This window comes from Pleurodeles waltl, chromosome 1_1 (assembly GCF_031143425.1).
Source record: "Pleurodeles waltl isolate 20211129_DDA chromosome 1_1, aPleWal1.hap1.20221129, whole genome shotgun sequence".
Taxonomy (NCBI): Eukaryota; Metazoa; Chordata; class Amphibia; order Caudata; family Salamandridae; genus Pleurodeles; species Pleurodeles waltl.
This window is the reverse complement of record NC_090436.1, coordinates 614,890,276-614,915,176: the sequence shown is the minus strand read 5'-3', so window position 1 is coordinate 614,915,176 and position 24,901 is coordinate 614,890,276. Positions and strand designations below refer to the sequence as shown.

At 45.8% G+C, this 24,901-nt stretch overlaps 1 protein-coding gene across 1 annotated transcript in view; it reads right to left on the bottom strand.

The window, feature by feature from the left end:
• Positions 1–24,901, bottom strand: part of WDR36 (WD repeat domain 36) — a 543,291-nt gene that overhangs the window by 347,291 nt on the left and 171,099 nt on the right. The window contains exons 8-10 of the mRNA XM_069226458.1: positions 14,895–15,070; positions 11,753–11,873; positions 11,593–11,658 (exon numbers count right to left, since the gene is read on the bottom strand). Of these exons, the coding sequence (XP_069082559.1) occupies positions 11,593–11,658; positions 11,753–11,873; positions 14,895–15,070 (363 nt within the window). The remainder of the gene's footprint in view (positions 1–11,592; positions 11,659–11,752; positions 11,874–14,894; positions 15,071–24,901) is intronic.

Here is a 24,901-nt window from a genome sequence, read left to right as displayed (position 1 = left end):
AGCGAGGACTGACTATAAGGTTGCCCTTGATAAACGGAAATCCGAAATTAGGTCCAGGGCTTGGAGCGATCTTTTGGCCGCATCTGAATTTAAGGTCACTTCCAAATTCTGGAAAGTGATAAATCACCCTTACTTTTCTGATAAGAACTCTTTGGCCAATGAATGTTTTATTACTGAGGATGTCTGGATAAATCATTTTAGGAAAGTTTTCTGCTCTGAAACTTATGAGAATTCGCATGTGGCAGTTACTCCTGCTACACATTTTACTCCAGATTTTAACTTTAAGGCCCTAAATATTATTTTTGATCTCCATGAGGTCAAAGATGCCATTGATAGATCAAGGCAGGGAAAGGCCCCTGGACCCGATGGGGTTCCTGTCGACCTTTTTAAATCAGAAATTGAGCTCTGGGGCCCTTTGGTTACAAATGTGTTGAACAACGTGGTAACTAGTAATGTGCCCTCTTCATGGAAATCGGCTATTATTGTTCCCATCTTTAAAAAAGGTAATAGACAAGACCCCTCTTGTTACAGACCAATCTCCCTTATTGATTCAACGGCAAAGATTTTAGGTAGTGTGATCTTGTCCCGTTTAGAAGATTGGGTAACAGATGCCCAGATTTTATCTCCCATCCAATTTGGTTTTAGACCCGGTGTGGGCACAGTTGAGCAAGTTTTAAACTTACAATTGATACTTAATAAATATGTGTCTGTTAAGAAAGAGTCCATCCACATGGCTTTTATCGATCTAACCAGTGCCTTTGATTTGGTTAACAGATCCAAGTTATGGCAAATCCTAGAAGTTCTAGGGTGTGACCCGGCTCTATTGGAGCTTATTAAACGTCTACATACAGACCTAACGGTCTCTGTTCAGGTCGGCTCATCTGGGCAGAGAACCCCTCCTATTCCGTCAACCAGGGGCGTAAGGCAAGGATGTATTTTAGCCCCTTTTCTTTTCTTGATTTATATAAATGGGCTCTATGATTTTTTGGTTAAACAAGCAAAGGATGTACCGAAGATGGGCCAAAGATTACTTCCAGTTTTATTATATGCGGATGATGCAGTTTTAATTGCTCGTACTGCAAATGGCTTACAGGGCTTATTGGACATGTTTTATGAGTTTATGTCGAGCCTCGATTTGAAGGTCAATTACCCCAAGACTTTTGTCATGACCTGTGGCCCACGTAACACAAAATCCAAACAATTTACTATGGGAGGGCATTCTCTTATTAAGGTCAAAGATTTTTGTTACCTAGGCATGCATTTGAGTTCCTCTCTGTCCTGGAAGACTCATATTAATTTTAAGCTCCAACAGCTGATAAGGAACACCGAAGCGATCTTTCGCTTCTCTAATAAACTAGGCCATAGACCCCCCGCACATATGAAAACTCTGTATAATTCTAAGTGTACCGCAGCTGTGCTCTACGGAGCAGGCGTCTGGGGCTGTGTAAAGGTACCATCTCTCCAGAGGGTCGAAAATAAATTTTTGCGAAGATTACTGTTGGTTCCAAAATGTACTGCAAATATCATCTGCCACGAAGAACTTGGTCAGTGTTTTTTGGAGGATAGGGTTTTTTTGGCGCCATTATTGCTTTGGATTAGATGTTGGCTAAACCCAATGGCAAAATTGGTCCAAGATTGTATTTCCGAATGCTTACAATTGGAAAATTCAAATAGGATCCCCTGGCTTATGTTTCTACGAAACTCTTTTGAGAATTTAGGTCTTAGATATATGTTTGATGAACCTCACCTATTAACTATAAATTCTAGGTCCGTTCTGAAGGCTACTTACTCCGAGTACATATCAGACCTGAGATTTTACAGTTCTCTGAAATTAAAATCCTTTGATTCCTATTCTCAGGTTGTGACAGCCCCATGCCTTGAACCTTATCTGACCTGGTTTTCCAGTTTTAAGATACTTTCTTTTTTAACACTTTTTAGACTTAATTTAATTCATTTTAAAGTAGCGTTTCCTGAACCATGTTTTTGGAAAAGGGATTTACCTCTTTGTCCCTGTGATTCTAGATCAACCCAGAGTACTTTGCACTTTTTTCTCTTTTGCCCTTTTTATGCTGCTCCTAGAGGGGTTTGCATTTTACCCACTTTACGTTCTGTTAGACCCATCCATTACAAGGAAGCTTTAATATATTTTCAGAGATTGCCAGATAGACAAATTTGTCATTTTGTATTAGATTTTGTTACAGCTTCTTTAAGCATTAGGAAAAGGCTCATTTCATTTTAAATGTATATGTATGTATAGTTTAATATTGTAAGTTAATCTTTGTATTCTGTTATTGTGATTTTTCTTATGTTATGAGTTTTATTTGTTTCTTTTATGAGATTTTAGACCGGATGTTTACGTAATGTTTTAGATATGGTACTATTTTATTCTTCTATCTATTTACTGTAACGTAATTATTGTGTGGTATTTGTGTTTTTGTCTGTACTTTTATGGCATTTGCCGAATAAAGTTTTGTGACTGACTGACTGACTATTCCCACCCTCGTGCGTGGACCCCGGAGCATATATAAAACACACATATAAAGTATGAAATATGCACGAAAAATATATACATAGCATTTTTAGTAGACAAATTTTCATACTAAACTCATATATACGTGTGTAAAACAGCAATGCAGGCTATAATCATAAACAGGCTAAAATGCTTTATTTCTATGGAGTTTTCTTTTTTTTTTTCTTTCTTTAAAACAGTCCTTTTCAAAATTTCCATAAGAGAAAAAATACTTTCCAAAGCCCCTTAACTGGGCCTAGGGAAATAGGCAGTAGTAACATCAGGAAAAAAAAAGAAAAAAAGAGAAAAAACTACATTGAAAACAATGGAGCATTCTTAGCCAATAGGCTGCATGCAGGTTAACACAGGAGAACCATAAAAATTCTGGCACCGTGCCTTTAAGACCCTGAGCACCTCCAGGATCCCACCATGCCTCGGGGGTAAAGGAGAGGTGACAGTTTGTTCACAGTTAGGTCAGTACTTTTTTACGGTGACAAGCTGTGTAGCAGATTCGAAAGATAATATGTCCTGCACTTCTAGGACACGTGCGTCCGGGGAGGAGGGTGGGTTGTTTATGACTTTGATGAGGATACCCCTGGAAGAGAACTAGGATTTAGAGGTAAGTTACTTATCCTTCTCTTCCAGGGGATACTCATCAATAGTCATAAACATTGAATAGATTAGCAAGCCCATCCCTTAACTCTGCGGACTGTCTAATAGAAGTGCAGGAATAGATATGTATCATGCAAACAAATTTCTCAGAGATGCTTGCCCCACTTGGGCGTGTGCTCTGGCATCGGAGTCCAAACAGTAATGTCTAGTAAATGTATGTACAGACTTCCATGTAGCAGCCTTACAAATTTCAGAGTTGGAACATTATTAAGGAGGGCAGCAGTAGCCGCCTTTCCTCTCGTCGAATGCGCCTTAGGTCTAGCAAGAAGTTGTTTGTTAGCTAATTGATATGCATTAACAATACATCAAACTATCCATCTAGATATGGTACGTTTTGATGCTGCCTCTCCTGTTCTCAAATGACCATAATATAAAAACAAGTGGTTGGAATGTCTAATTAGCTTGGTTTTATCCAAGTAAAATTTTAGTACTCTTTTCAAATCTAGGGAGTGCAAAGCTTTCTCCGCTGGAGTCTTCGGATTGGGGAAAAAAGTTGGCAGCGAAATAGTCTGATTGATGTGAAATTCTGCCCCCACCTTCGGTAAGAATGATGGATGAGTTAGTAGAACCACTCTATTCTCGTGGAAGACAGTGTATGGTTCTTTGGAGGACAAAGCCTGAATTTCACTGACCCTCCTTGCGGAAGTAATGGCTACCAAAAAAGCCGTCTTACACGTAAGGTGTTGCAAAGAGGCTTTGTGTATAGGTTCGAAAGGAGGGCCCATAAGCTTTGATAGCACTATGTTCAGGTCCCATGGAGGGGAGGGTTTCCGAATGGGTGGAAAAACTTTTTTCAAACCTTCTAAGAAATCCTTGACTACTGGCCTTGTAAAAAAGGATTCCTGAGAAGGTGACTTACGGTAGGGGGTAATGGCAGATAAATGTACCTTAATAGATGATACCTGCAGACCCGATTTTGCCAAATGGAGCAGGTAAGACAGTATTACCTCCTCCTGAGCCAGTATAGGATTCTGACCTTGCTGACGACACCATATGTAGAACCTCTTCCACTTGAACGCGTAAGAACGCCGCGTGGAAGGTCGTCTGGACTCCTTCAAGATGTTCATGCACTCCTGCGAGAGCCCTAGGTGCCCATACTGCAGGAATTCAGGAGCCATGCCGTCAAGCTCAGAGAGGGTAGGTTGGGGTGAAGTATCCTGCCTCCCAACCTGCAAAGGAGATCCGGTCTGCACGGCAGCCTCCTGTGAGGTTGTTCCGATAGGTTGAGATCTGTGTACCAGAACTGACGAGGCCATTGCGGAGCAATGAGAATCATTCTGGTGCTGGATCTGTAGAGTTTGTTGATCACCGCAGGTATGAGGGGGATCGGTGGAAAAGCGTAGAGAAATATCCCTGACCAGTCGATCAACAGGGCATTCCCTCGAGATCCCGGACGGTAGAACCTGGACGCGAAGTCTGGGCATTTCCTGTTTACCTCGTCTGCGAAGAGGTCCAATTGAGGCCGATCCCATTGAGCGAAGATGTCTTCGACGACTTTGTCGTGAAGGACCCAATCGTGGGCGTCCTCGAGGTGCCTGCTCTGGAAATCCGCCTCCACATTTTGTTGACCTGGTAGGTGAACTGCTGTAATCGACATTCCTCTAGCTAGGAGCCAATGCCAGATGGTCTGAGACTCCCGAGACAGGGGCAGGGATCTCATTCCCCCTTGTCTGTTCAAATAATACATTGTGGTCGTTTTGTCCGTTTGTACTAGGAGAGATTTCCCCTGAATCGATGGAGCAAAAGACTTGAGAGCCAGATGGACTGCTCTGAGCTCCAGCAGGATGATGTGGTACTCTCTTTCGTTGTCGGACCACAGGCCCTGAGCTTGAAGGGAGCCTAGATGAGCCCCCCCATCCCTGAAGGGACGCGTCCGTTACCAGAGTGTTGGATGGGATTACCTGGTGAAACGGAGCTCCCACTGACAGGTGAGGTCTGTGCATCCACCATTGCAACTATTGTCGCGCTCCTATCGGAAGCCGCACTCTGTCCTCCCAGCGGCCTGTGCTCTGGTTCCAGTTGTTTTCTAGCGCCTCTTGGAGAGGCCTCATATGTAGCCTGGCATTCGGGACAATGAAAATGCACGAGGCCATAGAGCCCAGTAGAAATGTCACCTGACGGGCCGTAGGTTCGTCGGACTTTAGCAGGTCTTGGCACTTTCTCTTTATTGATAATAGTCGTTCCTCCGAATGATACACTCTTTCGAGCTCTGTATCCAGTATTGCTCCCAGGTAATGTAGATTTTGCGTTGGAGTCAAGGTGGTAGTTGACTTGTAGACCTAGAGACCTGAAAACACTGAGCACAATGTCCCGATGGCTTCACGCCTGCTCCGGAGAGGAGGCTTTCAGTAGCCAGTCGTCTAGGTATGGGTAAATGAAGATTTTTTGTTTCCTTAGATGTGCTGCTACCGTTGCTACGCATTTTGAGAAAACGTGAGGTGCAGATTTCAGGCCGAATGGCAGCACTTTGAACTGAGTGCTGGGAGGCTATCCGGAAGTGTAGGAATTTCCGGTGCTTGGGAATGATCGGGATATGAAAATACGCGTCTTGCAGGTCGATGGAGCACATCCAGTCTCCTCGGTGTAGCTGAGGGAAAATCTGGTGGAGAGCGAGCATCCTGAACTTTAGCTTTTTTATGTACTTGTTCAGTAGTCGTAAGTCAAGAATCGGTCTGAAAACTCCCTCTCCACCTTTTTTTGCTACCAGAAAATAACAGGAGTATACTCCCTTCCCTCTGTGCGCGACTGGAACTTTTTCTATTGCTTCTTTCCGTAAAAGGGCGTGAGCCTCTTTGCGCAGTAGGCTTATGTGAGACGGATTGCATTTGGTTGGTGGCAAATGAGGAGGAGGTCGTCGGAAAAGAAGAGAGTACCCAGTCTCGTCAATGTTGAGCACCCATTTGTTTTTTGTTATACCACGCCACTCGTGAATGAACACTGATACTTCCCCCCACCGGAGTGGTGCACGGTGCTAAGGGAAGCGAGTCCTCATTGTTTTGCTGGAGTTTTGGGTGTGGACTGTTGTGGTCTGCTTGACCCTCGGTCCCTCGTGGCCTTACGAGATTGGAACAGTGGGCGTCCTTGCCTCTGCTGTGGCCTCTGGGACCAGTGAGGGGTTTGAACCCTCTGCTGAAAAGGGCGCCTGTCGTAAAGGCCTATACCTTCGCCTGAAGTCCTTTTTTCTCTCCAGGCCTACTGCTCTCATGGTATCCACTTCCGTCTTCATTCGCGCCATCTCCTCGTCTGTATGGGTACCAAAAAGCGAGTTCCAGTTGAACGGAAGATTTAGGATACACTGCTGCGCTTCCTGCTTCAATCCTGTCAGTCTCAACCAGGAAGACCTTCTTGCGCAAACCCCATGTGCGTACCCATGTGCAGCTAAGTCTGCCCCATCTGCTGCTGCGCTGATGACCTGATTGGAGACCAGACATCCCTCTTGAAGGATCTCCTGGAAATCCTGCCTGTCCTCCCTAGGCAATTTGTCTGCGAACCTGCTCAGTGAGTCCCAGAGTGAACGGTCATATCTGCCTAGGAGTGCGGAAGCGCTGGAGACCTTCATCATGGAAGCCGCCGTGCCACACATTTTCCTCCCCAGAGAGTCTAGGTGTCTACTCTCCTTGTCAGGTGGAACCATGGAGGAAGATGCCACTGAGTGTGTTTTTCGGGCTGCGGCCAATATGACTGAGTCCGGCGGCGGATCCGTCCCGAGAAACAAAGGATCTTGTTCAGGTGCTTTATATTTCTTCAAGATCCTAGCAGGAGCTGATCTAAGGGTGGCTGGTGCTAAAAAGGTGTCCATGGTTGGTTGTAAGAGACCAGGCACTAGCGGCAGCAGCTTTTTTGAAACCGCCCTATGTTGCAGGGTTTCAAAGATGACGGATGAAGAGGATGAAGGTTCAGGAACCTCTATATTTAGTTTTTGTGCTCCCCTGAGAAGCATCTCGGTAAAGGTTGTGATGTCGTCCACCGGGGAAACTCTAGCTGGTGGAGAATGCGTTAAGGTCGGGGAGTATTGTCTGACAGAGGACCCCGACGATGACCAAGAGGGAGACCTTCTGTGTTGGCGTGACAGTGACCTAGATCGTCTCTGGGAGCGTGACCTGCTCCGAGATGCTGTAGCAGAGCGCCGAGGCCTCGTGGGCAACTGATGAGAAGCAGAACGAGCCCGTCCTGCCCTCGCTGTTGGCGATGGTGTTCTCGGGAGAGAGGCAGAAAAAGAGTACATCCTCGAATACTGCGAATCTGGGGAGGCAGTCGGTCTATTAAGGCTCTCCAACCACCTTGGTGACAAATTGATGGGCGAGACATGCCCCGACGATGCAGCTCTCGACCGAGATTAACCACTTCTTATGGAGACCACCGGAGATGCTGGAGTGGCCTTATCCGCCGGCGGAAGCCGATGCTCTGCTCCCTGCAAGCGAGGTAAAACCTGTGTCGACGTCAACAGCTGCAACGACGTCGAAGGTTGCTCTGGTCTCGACGTCGAGTGTCTCGACTGTGACCGGCGATCCCCTGACCGCGACCTGCTCGACGTCGTGTGCCTCGCCGTCGAGTCGTGGGCTGCAGACGGCAGATGTCCTCGTTCTCGCCGCTGAGGCGATGCCGACGTCGTCTTCCTTGACGTTGAGGGGTGCGAGGCCTCTGGCGGCAAATGGTCACGCCGGTGATGGCTCGACGTCGATCGGCGGGTTGCCGTCGACAGAGATCTGCCTCTGCGGTGGCCATGTTCTCTCGACGTCGTATCCTTCGACGTCAGACGGGTGGCTGTCGACTGCGATCTATGGCGGTGTGATGGTGGCAGTGATGACGTCGAAGGGGAACAAACAGGTATCTTCCTACCTGCTGACGTCGATCTAGCCTGTCTCTCCTGAGAATGGCTTGCTGGCTGTCTGGGAAGCGAAGAGGACGATGTTTTCTGCCTCTCATGAAGACCATGAAGCCTGATCTTCTCCCTGTCCTTCAGAGTTCTTTTTGACATATTCTTGCAGTGTCTGCAAGTGTCAGGGCAGTGACTCTGAGGTAAGCACACAATGCAGAGAGTGTGTGGATCTGACTGGGCCTTCTTCCCACAGGAAGGGCACTTCACAAAAAGAGAAGGCATTTTTCAGTCAGGAAAAAACTTCTAGACTCAGACAAAGGTGTTAAATGTCGAGTAAAAGCAGAAAAAACTCAGAAAAACTGAGAGCTCAATGCTCCAGGATCCTCTCAGAAGAAGCCGGAAAAAAGAACTGACCTAACTGTGAACCAACTGTCCCCTCTCCTTCACCCCTGAGGCATGGTGGGATACTGGAGGCGCTCAGGGTCTTAAAGGCACGGTGCCAGAATTTTTATGGTTCTCCTCTGTTAACCTGCATGCAGTCTATTGGCTAAGAATGCTCCATTGTTTTCAATGTAGTTTTTTCTCTCTTTTTTTTTTTTCTTCTGATGTTACTACTGCCTATTTCCCTAGGCCCAGTTAAGGGGCTTTGGAAAGTACTTTTTCTCTTATTTAAATTTTGAAAAGGACTGTTTAAAAAAAAAAAACTCCATAGAAATAAAGCATTTTTGCCTGTTTATGATTTTAGTCTGCATTGCTGTTTTACACACGTATATATGAGTTTAGTATGAACATTTTTCTACTAAAAATGCTATGTATATATTTTTCGTGCATATTTCATACTTTATATGTGTGTTTTATATATGCTCCGGGGTCCCCGAACGAGGGCGGGAATATTCAATGTTTATGACTATTGATGAGGATCCCCTGGAAGAGAAGTAAGTCACCCCTAGATCAGGCCTTCCAGCACTAAGGCAGGGTGCATTATATTAATGTGTGGACATATCTGCAAGAGCAGATATGCCCCTCCTATAGACATTGCAAGTGATCAGGGAAGCCATTTTAAGTATATGTGTTCCCCAGCTACCTGATGGCTTCACTGAAACCAGGGATGTTTGGCATCAAACATCTCGTATTAACAAATTCTCAGTGATTCCAGTGATGGATTTCTTAATACATGCACCTAGAGGGCAAGTGAACTACCTGATGTGGACATGAAATCTGAAAGTCTGCCATCGTGGTGGTGGCAGAACTAGGATCACTAGGAGAGGGTTATACCTGCTTCCCACAGGAAGGTGTCATATGGGGGGGGGGGGGCAAAGTGACCCCAGGCGTAAGTAGCCCATTGGCTACTACCCTATACTCCCCTAATGCCCCTAAATCCAATATTCAGGGGAGATAATAGCACCAGAAAATCAGTTCCTGCTGACCTGAAAGGAGAAGACAGACCCTGAAGAGTCAACAACAGAAAACCAGCAGCTGACTTAGCCCAAGCCCCGCAGGCCTGCCTGCAGGCCACAACAATTGCACCGAAGACTGCCTGTCCTGTAACTGCCTGTGCCCGAAGAGAGGATGGCCAAAGGTGTCCCTAAGTCCCCAAGCATTGTGAGACCCGAGCCCCCTTTGTTGGTTCAGCCGCACTGGTCCCCCAGTCCCAGCTTGCAGCATCTTTCTAACCAGACAGTTCCCTATTGGATAACATTAGGCCACCCGAGGCTGAAAAGCAGCTCTGCTTCCGGACGCCCCAGTGCCTCCCAAAGTGACCTGTTGGTGCTGCCTTGGACCTTGCCCTATACTTACCTTAACTTCAGAACAGTCCTGTAAGTTGTTGCTAATTACTCAAATGCAGTATAAGTTCATTTTCCCATAGGATAACATTAGGGCACCCCATGCTCAAAAGCACCTCTGCATCCAGACGCCTCAGTTCCGACCGAGGTGACCTGTTGGTGCTGCCTTGGACCCTGCCCCATAATCACCTTAAGACTGGAAGATTGGTCCTGTAAGTCACAGTAAAGTACCTGTATGCAGGATATGCCTTTCCTCCTAGGATAACATTACAGCTTCAGAAATCTGTAAAAATTCTTAACTCAAAACGTACTTACCTGATCGTGATGATCTTGGTGCCAAAAATATATAGAGATAAGTGTTATTTTTATAAGTTGGCGTGTATCTCCTTATTGAGTCGTGTGTTTCATTTACTGACTGTGTGCAAGCAGCAAATGTCTAACACTCCTCTCTGATAAGTCTAAGGCTACTCGACCACACTACCCTCTGAGAGAGCGCCTTGGGATTTCTACAGCAAGCTCCTGTCCACTTGTAAGGGATACCTGGACTCTTTGAACAGCACAAGGCGCTTAAAGAACACACTGGGATATCTATGGCACCCCTATGACCGAAGCGGGAGGACGACACCGGGCAGCCACTACATGACTTGGAATGGGCATAGGCACTCAACACACCTCAAAGCGCAATTTAAGTGCATCCAGTACACAATTTTACACCAAGCCTATCTGACCCTGGCAAAACTCAACCACATATTCCCAACTGCCAACCTCATAAGCACCAGATGTCACTCAGATAGTGCAGACCTCCGCCCACGTATGCTGTGGGAGTGCTCCACACTCACCACCTATTGGCATACAGTTCACAACACACTGGCATCCATTACCGAACTTGCTCACCTCACCTCAATACATGGTAAGCAATGACTCTAGGGGGTCTATAAGAGGGAGTCATATATGATAATTTGGCGCTACTGCTCGCAAAAACTATAACCCTACACTGGAAAGCCACTTCGATTAAATGGAATAACGCTCTTCTTTGGGCGGGGAGACACCAAAAGCACAAATCTGCACTACAAGGAGGCCCGTCGCCTCTGTAAACGACATATAGTAGACGCAGGGGATACCATGCTAACACAATTTCGTGAGGAGATGCAAGACGCCAATGCTCCCACCTCCCCCTTATTTATAAGCAATCAAATCTCAGACTCTCCCACTCCTTCCCTGCCCGTACCCCCACCACACTCCACCCCACAACTGACATTACGTACACTTATAGCCCCTCAAACTACACCTAGTAAGCCTCTTAGAACTGCAAGCACACGACCTTTGATGCCTCCTTACTTCCCACCTCAAGTCCTGTTTCCCTGCTACAACGCAACCTTTAGAACTCTGTTTGCCATCAACCCCCCACACTGTAATATCATTAGTCCTGCGCTGCCTAAGTTAACCCTAAGTTAACTGTTACAGAGGTGCCCGTACTTGCAAACAACATAATGGGAACAACTCACCCCCTCCAATGCTTGGCTCGGACCACAGTTAGCCCACACTCTTTCTGCCCTTTTCCAGTGGTAGCCTGCATACGTTCTAGCCCCCACTCCTTCTCCACCCCGAATCACACAGTAGACATACCTTCAGACTGAAGTGTTCATGTTGCCATACGATAATTTTGATAAACATGCTTTGTTGTCATTATGCTCTCATGCCATATTGTACAGGTGAAATACTTCAATAAAAAGAAGTTGAAAAAAATGGAAAGAGTAACATCCACATGGAAAGCCAATATATAACACAATTTAACTTTTAGCACTTACCACGTCCCAAGCTCTTATTGTACCTTTCATGCACAGTGGAGAAGGACTGCAGGGTGCTATCTTGACCTACAAAAAGTTGCAAGAATGTGTTCAATTGGAATCATGCTAGGAGTTCAAAATCATCAAATTTAGGGTGGAAAATGTTGAGAGATTTGCTTACCAGCACTAAGTATTTGCTCTCCATTGTGCCCGTGGTATCTGATCTTTGTAGGGGGGGCGCTGTGCCCCATGCGTAATCTCAATAATCGCCCTTCGCCTCCAGGACCATCAAATATCCAAACCTGTAGACAGAAGACCATAAAATGAGGATCTTGTGAGAAAGAAATAACAGCAATTGACTCCATTTTTTTATTTTTTACAAGGCAGACTAGAATGTGCAAGAAGTGGTATCTCCTGATTAACAGTCCGACACGTTTAGCAAACAAAAAAAAACTTTCCCATCCTGATATTAGGCATAACTGAAACATTATTCATGTGGCACATACATTCAACTGGTTGTAAAGCTTTTCTCAAATGCAGGTTGGCACTAAGCCTAGGAAGAGACGTGGAAGTGCATCAGTCCTCTCCTCATAGGCATAATGCAATTGGCTTCTAGGCCCTAAACCACAGCAATTTCTTTCCCTCGCCATTTACACTTCTAATAAAAACCACTGCAGTGATTTCTATCTTGACCAGAAGATTATATATTTCAGTAAACTGGGCAGTTCTTGTCATTCTACATAAATCAACATTGTTTCTAGGTCAAGTATTTAGCAAATCAGCAGTGGCAACAAGCTTTGGAACACTCTGACAGGTTGGAGAGATAGAGCAGCAAACAGAGATACTTATCTCTAAACATCTTTCTCTAGATTTAAAGTCTGTTTCTGTTGCTTCCGCCGAAACTCTACTGGCACTATGTTAAGGTAGATTTATAAAACATTATTCATCACTAAAGACAATGCAGTCTATCAATTGTTTTAAAGCTCAATTGAAGCTGCTTGGACAATGCAGGTGCTTCAAGAACTCATGATTTTGAAGGGATCCCCACACGGAGACAGAAAATCAACCACTGGGCATGTTCCTATGGGCCTCTTGGTATTCCACATGGCTGGTAGGTAAACACAGCTGATAGGATCGAGGTCCTATATGCCCAACCCCCACACCCACACCCACACCCACACACACACACACCGCTTTTCGGTGGCCCATGGAACGACCACTCGTAATGGCTAATCCTCCCTCCTCCCAAGTTCTTGCTTCAGGAGACGTTACCCCTCGCTCCTCAACTTCTCCCTCTATTCCAGCTACCCAGGGGAAACGCAGGTCCCTTACTGTTTCCACTACTGGACTCACACAAATAACACAGACAGCTTTGACTGTCTTTCTTGCTGGACTTCATCCATGCCTCGGACTCACCCCTCCTTTAACCCCTGGTGTCATGCAATGATTATCTTGTGTTTTATGCTTCAAGTGATTTTTTTATGTTATTCTACTAGTGGATACTACACACTCAATTTGTACTAAGAATATTTCCCTCAATAAAGAAAAGTTTAAAGGGAAAAAAAAACCTCATGATTATTGTATTGTATTTATATATTGCTTACTACCCCTGACAAGGCGTCTAAGCGCTTTAAGGCGAGTAGCATGGAACTCCGGAGCCCAAAACAATTAGTGGAGGATTAGTATAGGGAAATATAAGTACAGTATTAGTAGGAGTTAATTTGAGTGGAGGATATGTGAGTTTGTTAGTTGGACTGAATAGAGTAATGGAGAGATAGAGAGGGGAAGAATCCAGAAGTGTTAATTGGGAGTTTATAAGAATAGGATGAGGCTTGAGGTGAGTAAAGGAGAGATGGAGGAGGGAAGAGTCTGTAGGAAGAGGTTAGGGAGATGAGTCGAAGGTGAGATAAATGAGCGAGAATTTAGTGGGGTTGTTTGGGAGATCATAGTAGTAAACTGAGGTTTGGGGTGAGCCAGGGGCAGTAGAGGAGAGAAGAGCTTAGGTAGGGTTATTTTGGAGATTATGGTAGTAGAATGGGTTTGGGATGAGTCAGAGTGGGGATGGAGGATAGACTGATGGAAGTATAGTGTGATGGAGAGACAGAGTAAAGCTTACGAGGGAGATTCATTTTTTTTCTCTTGTACACTAGGACTACTATTCTGTAAAGTATTATACAAATACTGCCGTCCTAATATTTTACACCTGCTGTCATCTTTTTGCAATACCATTATTCCTCTCATTAGGCTCATTCCTGGTCATCATGATTTAGGGGGTTGGTTTTTCACTTTGCATATGAAATCTGAAATTGAAGAGTTACTCCAATTATAATTGTTTGCATATTGGCTGTGCATTACATTGCATCCCAACTTTGGTAAACTACTTTGCCTTACGAAAGACTGCAACAAATACAGAGAGACAGTTTTACATGTAAATAGTATTTAGTTACTACATTGGGCTACTAACGAATTTGGAGTAAAATTTGCACAATGATTCTTTGTGTGAGTTATTTAATGTATACAATTTTTCCAGCAAGTCTTACATTACTAAATCATATTTGAAAACCGACAGCAAAAACATTTCACAGTCCAAAACAGACTACCAGAATACTGCCCTTTCATAAAAAAAAAATGCCCCTAAATAAATGCAGCTCTGTCTCCAACCATACTACCAAACAACTGACCCCAAACAACCAAGGACTGGAGTTACAACAGTAAATTAAGACAGTCCTGCTAACATGGGAACTGACTTTAGCTTGATTATGGAATTTTATAAAAGTCAAAATATTTATAGGGAGAAAATATAAAGTTTGGATTTTGGCAATCAATCTTTTGGAATCTATGTGTCTACAATCTTCAGTTTTCATTTTCAACCACCAAAACCTCAACAGAAAAATATGCACTCCTTAAAATCCTACATCAACCCACTAGATAAGCAGTATACTGGAATGTTTTACAAATAATTACAAAATAAAAATAAAATGAACAGATTAAAAAAAAGTCCACCCACGCTTCTACATGTATTTGTGTACTGCCATGGTTGGTCCAAATCAGGGGCCTCAACGCTGACATTCCACAAGACTATGAGTTATATAAAATGGATGTATGTTTAATATTTTTACCTACTTCTTACCTACTTAATTAAACTATAATAAGAAACAAGTATTACACTTGTAACTCGCAAAAATAAGTTTACTCCCACTTCACAAAGGGAGTAAACTACTGCACTTTATAATCTTACCTGGAGCCTTGCATGTAACAAAACAGCTTGACGCCACTGAGAAAACTCAAAAATGGCCAAGAAAAATGGCCGTGAACATAAATACCCTTATAGCATTATCTGCTCCATTTGTAACAAGAAGTGGTTCTCCGTGGACGAATGTCATTCCAGCAATGGCTGAAGAATGTGCATCTCTCATCTGAATTATCAATCTCTTCTCTTCTAAATTCCATAATCCAATATGTCCAACAGGGCTTCCAGCTGCCATCACTGGGTGTCCATCTGCAAATTGAGCATCCACAAAAAGTTATTATATTTGGTTTCCTTTCCTTAAGCATATAATATTAACCACCTGAAACTGGTGAGCATTATAAATAATCTCAAGTTCTTACAAAATACCAGCCACAACGCTTCTGTTGCAACTGCATTATAATAAAGTATAACAAGATACCTAAAATAAACATTTTACTACAGTTTCTTAAACAACTAGATCTTCATGGCAGAATTTCCAAACTAAGCCACCTCTGAGTAGTTGCTCCTCACTCCACAATAGCTTTGGAACATTCAAGGCAAGAATGTTTGATATCTTGAGCCAGAATGAAGGAAAGATCCATTGAGTATTTGAAGGAAATGTGAGAGAAATTACTCTCGCTCTCTTCTACCTTTATCAGTGGTTTGAAGGTATAGTGAAGTCAATCTAGGGCAGTAACAAGCTTCCATTATTTCTTAATGGTGATTCCTTGACTAAAGGTGGGGAAAATGTCTGATACTGCACACATACTACATAAGAAAGTATTCAATCTTTCATTCAATATTCCACTACCTGACACTAACATATACAACACGCTTCAATATTTTGAAAAACTGAAGCTCTTGCTTCTCGTACAGTGAAAACCTCTTGCCAAGATCACCTTGGAGCATTTGCAACTGTAGCAAAAATAGTCAAGCAAATATTTCCTATTCCGCATATGATGCTAGAACAACTCTTATGAGTTCAGTTTACACATCAAACCAATGAGTAACAAATTACGCACAACAGAAATAGTTTATGTAGGAAAGTACTCCCTTTCTTGGCACGGTTACCCCCATTTTCTGCCTCTTGTCAGTGTGTTTGACTGTGTTCACTGAGATCCTGCTAACCAGGACCACAGTGATTATGCTCTCCTCCTTCAAACTTGGTTAATTACACCCCACATGTGGCATATACTGGTGCCCCCATGTAAGTCCCTAGTACATGGTACCCAGGTAACTAGGGCATTAGGGTACCAGGGCATCTCCATAGGCTGCAGCATGTTTTATGCCACCCATGGGGAGCCCGTGCAAAGTTTATCTGCAGGCCTGCCATTGCAGCCTGCGTGAAAGGGTGCATCTTCACTGGAGGGTGGGGTAGAGGGCACCTTTTTGCTCTTCCAACTTTGGGTTTTGGAAGCTCTTGGGCCATTGTTCCAGGCTCCAAGTGTTAAGTTGTGATAATTGCTGCATGGGCTTCTAACTCCATTTCAGCCCAAGCTGAAGTCTCCAAGTCGTTCCCTAGTAGACACTCTACAGGTAGGTGGTCAGTGGACATAGCAACTTTCTTTGGACTAGTAAAAATGCTCTCTCAAGAGATGATTGTTCATGCCCTGATAGTCACTGACTTTGCTGCCATGTAACCAGCCTTCTTAAGCTTTAAGAGAACAGTCCACAACATCTGCCCAATCTTGGGAGGACTATTTCCTGGTCTTCCTGAACTTGATCCTATACTGCTCAGTGATGAGACCAAATCCATCTAAGAGTGCAGATTTCTGGAATCAGGAGTCCTCCCTAACACTAGGTTCACTGAAACTAAAGCTGCTGCCACCATGGGATGCTAACACTAAACCCTGTCTTTCTCTCCACTGCCAAGGCCTCCCTGTCTAGGGCTAGCTGTTGCTATTGCACTCAGCTTGGCTTTCTCCAGTCTCAGTTGTCTGAGTTCCTTATCTAGGCAATCTTCTCCCGGAGTTGAACAGTGTGTCCCCTCAGAGACTGTGGTGACATGAGAGTGAGCATGTCCCTGTTCTTAGTGACCCTCTTAACTAACTCTCTGGGAACAAAGGTGGCCCTACTGGTATGGCTTCCCTCTCCTCTCGCTAAAGTGCTCCCTAGGCTAGAGGGTTTACTAGGGACTCTGATCTTCTGCTGACCCTCCTCAGTGTCTAGCTCATGTCTTGCTAACACTGGGGGGCTAGAGTCTGCATCTCCCTCCCCCTCCTCCTGCCTACCAGCATGGTACTGGTCATCCTGGAGGAGCGGGCCCAGAAGCAGACTCTCGTTAGGGTTCCTCCCTGTTTTCAAGTTCCTTTCTGAGCACATCTACCTCAACTCTTGGATAGTGAGGCCCACATAGTGAGTCCATAGCCTGAGATGTGTTCTGCTCTGAACACATGTTGTGTTGTTAGGGTGGCATAGGTGTACCCAACTACCATAGCTCCTAGTCTCTCCAAAGAAGTTTAGAGCAAGGGCTATGGCTAGAACCCTAGCTTTCCTAAACTTAAGACACTAGTTCCCTAACACTAAGTACAGTGTCTACCCCTAGTCAGTAAGTGGCCTTTCCTGTGGAAAGTACCAAGTGTGGACAGAGTGGTAAGGCAATTGCAAATGCTTATCCCACCACTGCCACCAGTGTAGGAAGCTGGCCTGCTGTGTGGTGGTTACCTGAGGTACTTACACCGTATACCAGGTTCAGGTATCCCCCATTAGTGTAGTGTAGGCAGTGTCTAGAAGCCAGGCTCTCCAAAGGTAGCTGTGGATGAGCAGCCTAGGCTTATCTAGGAGACATGCAAAGCTCATGCAATACCAATGTAGTCACACAGCACTTGCACACATGAAAGAAAACACTCAGTATAACAAAAATAAAGGTACTATATTTTAGTGACACAATTACCAAAAAGTACTAGAGAAGCAACCCTCCAATAGGAGGTAGCACACTAGATATGTACACTAATAATCAGAAATAGACATAAATAGCAATAGAAAACAGTGCAATAGCAATAGGCAATAGTGATCTTAGGGGAGCCCAAACCATATACTAAAAAAATGGAATGCAAATGCAGGATATCCCACCTAGGTAAGTGGGAGGTGTAGAGGGGAGCTGAGATTACTAGGAAACCCCAAAGTTAAGTACCACAGTGCCCCCTAGGGACGAGGAAGAAAGGAATCATTTACTGGATTTTCCCGAAACCAGCTAAAAGGAAGAAAAAGAAGCAAAATGTGAAACCCAGAGAAGACTGCAAGAAACCAGCTGTGTCTTCCTGAAGAGGAAGACCAGTGGAAGGAGGGGGCGAAGTCCAGAAGTCACAAAAGAGTCCAGGGGGAGGAGGAACTACTACCCACCTAGCTGTGGTTGCTGGAGTTGGTCGACGGTAGGATGAAAGTGGTCAGGAATGCACAGTGGAGCAGGTGTGGAGCTCCTGGAGGATGCAGTCGACATCCCACGCCGGATGGTTGATTGCAGTCGGTCAGCGGCGTGGAAAAGCCACCAACAAGCCTTGGCAAAGGCAGAAATCGCAGTGAAGCAAAAGCCCAGGAAGGCAGAACAAAGAATTTCCTTTAGGAGAGAGGGGGTAACACCCTCTCCCTTTCAATCAATCAATCAATCATAGTATTTATAAAGCGCGCTATGTACCCGTTAGGGTTTCGAGGCGCTGAGGTGGGGGGGGGGTGGAGAGGCTGTTTAGCGGTCGAAGAGCCAGGTCTTGAGGAGCTTCGGGGATGCCCGGAAGCATTCAGTGGAGGGCCCGGGGTTGAGGGCGCGGAGCTCTTCGGCCGAGAAGTGGGCGCGGGAGGCGCGAGGACCAGGGGGGGGGGTGGCGCTGGGCGCGGTACAGGCGCGGACGGGCGCAGACGGGCTTGCCACTGGCGCGCCCGCTGCGCGCGGACGCGCAGCGCCAGCCATTAAGAAGGGAGGGGGGCGGGAGGAGCAGCTGGGAGGCGGGAGGGAGCGGCAAATGGGGGCGCGAGGGGGGCGGGGCCGCAGGGAAGCAGCGGCTGGGGTCGAGGAGCGCACAAGGGGCGAAAGGCACAGAAATCGGGCAAAAACAGTCACAAATGCAGGAAAAAACACAATATGGACACAATACTGGGATTAAATACGATCGGGGAGACAGCAATCAGGGGGGCACAATGGGGCAAAAAGCGCCGGCGGCGAGGCGCAGAAAAGCGGAAAAAAGCTGAAAAACAAACTTACGGGACGGCGGAAGCGGCACTCGGGTCAAGTGAGCCCACTAGCCACCAGGGATGAGGCGCAGGAGGATGCCTGCGGGTGGAGGAGGGCCTCGAACACGCAGACGGCAGCGTGGTCGTGGGGCAGAGGCAGAAGGCAGCAGGTTGGTGCTGCGGTCGTGAGGGGCGAGTTCAGGACCTGAACCAGGTCCGAACTCGCTCACTGGCGACGCGCAGCGCCAGCCATTAAGAAGGGAGGGGGAGGGAGGAGCAGCTGGGAGGCGGGAGGGAGCGGCAAATGGGGGCGCGAGGGGGGCGGGGCCGCAGGGAAGCAGCGGCTGGGGTCGAGGAGCGCACAAGGGGCGAAAGGCACAGAAATCGGGCAAAAACAGTCACAAATGCAGGAAAAAACACAATATGGACACAATACTGGGATTAAATACGATCGGGGAGACAGCAATCAGGGGGGCACAATGGGGCAAAAAGCGCCGGCAGCGAGGCGCAGAAAAGCAGAAAAAAGCTGAAAAACAAACTTACGGGACGGCGGAAGCGGCACTCGGGTCAAGTGAACCCACTAGCCACCAGGGATGAGGCGCAGGAGGATGCCTGCGGGTGGAGGAGGGCCTCGAACACGCAGACGGCAGCGTGGTCGTGGGGCAGAGGCAGAAGGCAGCAGGTTGGTGCTGCGGTCGTGAGGGGCGAGTTCAGGACCTGAACCAGGTCCGAACTCGCTCACTGGCGACGCGCAGCGCCAGCCATTAAGAAGGGAGGGGGGAGGGAGGAGCAGCTGGGAGGCGGGAGGGAGCGGCAAATGGGGGCGCGAGGGGGGCGGGGCCGCAGGGAAGCAGCGGCTGGGGTCGAGGAGCGCACAAGGGGCGAAAGGCACAGAAATCGGGCAAAAACAGTCACAAATGCAGGAAAAAACACAATATGGACACAATACTGGGATTAAATACGATCGGGGAGACAGCAATCAGGGGGGCACAATGGGGCAAAAAGCGCCGGCGGCGAGGCGCAGAAAAGCGGAAAAAAGCTGAAAATGAAAATGTCACTTACCCAGTGTACATCTGTTCGTGGCATCAGTCGCAGTAGATTCGCATGTTCTGCAATAGCTCGCCATCTGGTGTTGGGCCGGAGTGTTACAAGTTGTTTTTCTTCGAAGAAGTCTTTCGAGTCACGGGACCGAGTGACTCCTCCTTTTGTCTCCATTGCGCATGGGCGTCGACTCTATCCTCGATTGTTTTTCCCCGCAGAGGGTGAGGTAGGAGTTGAATTGTAGTAATAGTGCCCATGCAATGGAGTGACTAAGTATGCACCTATTTAAGGTTGAGATGATACATATATAAATAATTGAAGGTAACTTCCAAACTGCTACAGGCTCCCGGGGAGGCGGGTGGGCACATGCGAATCTACTGCGACTGATGCCACGAACAGATGTACACTGGGTAAGTGACATTTTCAGTTCGATGGCATCTGTCGCTGTAGATACGCATGTTCTGCATAGACTAGTAAGCAGTTATTTCCCCAAAAGCGGTGGATCAGCCTGTAGGAGTGGAAGTAGTCTGAAATAATGTCCTTAATACGGCTTGACCTACGGTGGCTTGTTGTGCGGATAACACGTCTACACAGTAGTGCTTGGTGAATGTGTGAGGCGTAGACCATGTGGCTGCCTTACATATTTCTTGCATTGGGATGTTTCCTAGAAAGGCCATGGTAGCACCTTTCTTTCTGGTTGAGTGTGCCCTTGGTGTAATGGGCAGCTGTCGTTTAGCTTTAAGGTAGCAGATTTGGATGCATTTAACTATCCATCTGGCTATACCTTGTTTTGAAATTGGGTTTCCTGCGTGAGGTTTTTGAAATGCAATAAAGAGTTGTTTAGTCTTTCTGATGTTTTTTGTTCTGTCAATGTAATACATTAATGCTCTTTTGACATCTAATGTATGTAGTGCCCTTTCAGCTACGGTATCTGGCTGTGGAAAGAACACTGGAAGTTCCACTGTTTGATTTAGATGGAACGGTGAAATAACCTTTGGCAAAAATTTAGGATTGGTTCTTAGGACGACTTTATTTTTGTGTAGTTGTATAAAAGGTTCCTGTATAGTAAACGCCTGAATCTCGCTTACTCTTCTTAGGGAAGTAATGGCGATGAGAAATGCCACCTTCCAGGTTAGGAACTGTATGTCGCAGGAGTGCATGGGTTCAAAAGGTGGACCCATAAGTCTAGTTAGGACAACATTTAGGTTCCATGAAGGAACAGGTGGTGTTCTTGGTGGTATAATTCTCCTAAGGCCCTCCATGAATGCTTTAATGACTGGTATCCTATATAGGGAAGTTGAATAGGTAGTTTGCAGGTATGCAGATATTGCTGCAAGGTGAATCTTAATGGAAGAGAAAGCTAGGTTAGATTTTTGTAAGTGAAGCAAGTAACCCACTACCTGTTCTGGAGTTGTGTGTAATGGTTGTATTTGATTAATATGGCAGTAGCAAACAAACCTCTTCCATTTACTTGCATAGCAGTGCCTGGTGGATGGCCTTCTGGCTTGTTTTATGACTTCCATACATTCTTGGGTAAGTTGTAAGTGCCCGAATTCTAGGATTTCAGGAGCCAGATTGCTAGATTCAGCGATGCTGGATCTGGGTGTCTGATCTTTTGGTTGTGCTGTGTCAACAGATCTGGCCTGTTGGGCAATTTGATGCAGGGTACCACTGATAGGTCTAGCAGCGTTGTGTACCAGGGTTGCCTTGCCCAAGTTGGTGCTATCAATATGAGTTTGAGTTTGCTTTGACTGAGTTTGTTTACCAGGTAAGGAAGGAGAGGGAGAGGAGGAAAAGCGTAAGCAAATATCCCTGACCAGTTCATCCATAGGGCATTGCCTTGGGATTGTTTGTGTGGGTATCTGGATGCGAAGTTTTGGCATTTTGCGTTCTCCCTTGTCGCAAACAAGTCTATCTGAGGTGTTCCCCAGAGTTTGAAATAAGTGTTCAGAATTTGGGGGTGAATTTCCCATTCGTGGACCTGTTGGTGATCTCGAGAGAGATTGTCTGCGAGTTGATTTTGTATCCCTGGTATAAACTGTGCAATTAGGCGAATTTGGTTGTGAATTGCCCAATGCCAAATTTTTTGTGCTAGCAGGCTTAACTGCGTGGAGTGCGTCCCCCCCTGCTTGTTTAGATAATACATTGTTGTCATGTTGTCTGTTTTGACGAGAATGTATTTGTGAACTATTATTGGTTGGAAAGCTTTTAGTGCTTGAAAAACTGCTAGAAGTTCTAGGTGATTGATATGCAGTTTTGTTTGATGTACGTTCCATTGTCCTTGTATGCTGTGTTGATCGAGGTGTGCTCCCCACCCTGTCATGGAAGCATCTGTTGTTATTACGTATTGTGGCACTGGGTCTTGGAAAGGCCGCCCCTTGTTTAAATTTATGTTGTTCCACCACAGAAGCGAGAGGTAAGTTTGGCGGTCTATTAACACCAGATCTAGAAGGTGACCCTGTGCTTGAGACCACTGTGATGCTAGGCATTGTTGTAAGGGCCTCATGTGCAGTCTTGCGTTTGGGACAATGGCTATGCATGATGACATCATGCCTAGGAGTTGTAATACCATCTTTGCTTGTATCTTTTGTGTTGGATACATGCGTTGTATCCAACACAATCTGATCCAGGGATGCATTTCTGACAGTCTTCGGCCTACCATCGACCAACTCCTGCAACCACAGCTGGGTGGGTAGTAGCTCCTGCTCCCCCTGGACTCTCCTGTGACTTTCTGGACTTGGTCCCCTCCTTCCACAGGTCTTCCTCTTCAGGAATCCACGCTGGTTTCTTGCAGTCTTGTCTGGGAGTTGCATTTTCTTCTTTTCTTCCTTTCGGGTGGATTGGGGGAAAATCCAGTTAATTACTCCTTTCTTATTGGTCACTAAAGGGGACACTGTGGTACTTACCTTTGGGGTTTCCTAGTACCCCCTCAGCTCCCCTCTACACCTCCCACTTACCTAGGTGGGGGACCTGCATTCGCATTCCATTTTTAGGGTCGAGCCTGCGCCACATGCGCTTGCGTTTCACATGCGACACGCTTTAGGAGTTAGAAAAGGGCTCGGAACCCCGCCCATGTCACGTCAGTGTCTTTTATTGGTTTGTGGGCTTGCCTTTTAAAATCTGCTTGCTTTTATTAGTGGAAGGCACGCATACGTCATGCCTTTTCCGGTCGTTAGCCCTCCTCGAGCGCAGCAACCAAGTACTAAAAACATGCAAGGCTTGCTGTTTCCCGTCAGGTTTGTTGACTACTTTTTATCTTTTGTTCGCAGCGCGATCTCGCTTGGCAGAAGTCGAGTGCTTTGTATAAAATCGACCCGGTTACATAGTTAATTGCACTTTTGCCGGTTACGTAGATAATTGCACTTTTGCTGATATGTTTCACTACGAGTGAACTGTAGCAGCACGATCGCTCTGTTTTTTTTCCATTCAATGTGGCAAGAAAAATCCAGTTGGGAGTTTACAACTGCTAATAGCTGTAACTCGGAGAAATGTAAGACCCTGTTGCATTGCAAATGCTTGTTTTAGTATATGGTTTGCGCACCCCCTAGGGACACTACTTCCTATTTACCAATACACTGTTTTCTATAGCTATTTATGCCTATTTCTGAGTATTAGTGTACATATCTAGTGTGTTATTTACCTCCTATTAGAGGTTTGCCTCTCTTGTACTTTTTGGGAATTGTGTCACTAAAATAAAGTACCTTTATTTTTGTAACTGTGTTTTCTTTCATGTGTATAATTGCTGTATGTCTACAGAGGTATTGCATGAGGTTTGCATGTCTCCTAGATAAGCCTTTGCTGCTCATCCACAGCTACCTCTAGAGAGCCTGGCTTCTAGACACTGCCTGCACTACATTAATAGGGGATATCTGGACCTGGTATAACGTGTAAGTACCTCAGTTACCCACCACACACCAGGCCAGCTTCCTACAGTTTATTTGTATTCTGTCAGCACGAAGCAATTCACTTTCATGGCTTAAAGCCCATGAGACCTCTCTATGTTTTATAACTGGACAGAAAACCAAGCAATGCATTTAACTGAAGGTTATTTGACATGTTGCACACATGTACACAGCTATTAAATGGATGGAGGGTCCCATAAGGATTTCACAGAATTAGACTTGTAACTCTATATTAATGGGAATTGAAAAGTATCAGGAATGCACAAAAGTGGCTGTTGAGTTAAGTAGGAGTTACTGTCCAGCTGCCAGTGTTCACAGACTTACAGGTAACAGAGCCCAGAGAATTTGCCCTTGAGCCAAGAAACCGCACCTGAAGGGACAAAGATTCAGCAGACATGGAAGTGGGGCTTGGCAAGGACGACTAAATTTGAGACAGCAAGAGGTGACATGTGTGATGCATGGCAAGGTGTTGGGCAAGTTGACACTATGCACAAGTAAAAGAGTGACTATTGAGTCAGAGCAGGGTCGACAGCAAGCTATGTGAGGACCTGTGCACTGGTGCAGACCACTTAATATCAGCACTCAAATCTTGAACGCAGCACAAGCGTACATGCAAGCTTGCAGTCTGAGAAGAGCCTAGCCAACCCGCACAGTTCAGATTTGAGCATGAAGCCTGTAAGGCAGGATCCACATTAACCTTTGAGGTGTGATATATATGACCAAATCTGGAGTTCACGTAGGGGGAGAGGGTGAAGAAGTGTGAAGTGCAGAGATGGGCCTCAAGAAGGATTACATGAGAAGCTCTGGGGCCTGTGATCCCATGCCACCCAGAGATACGGGAATTCAACGTAGAACATGACAGGTTTGTTATAACGTCAGATGCCCCTTTTCCTCAAAGAGATGTGAGTGATCCCTTCAAGAAGGCCTGTAATTTGGGGCATGCAAAGCAGGCAGAAGCTGTAGGTTGTGCTCCCAGCATACTCTGGAGCCAATA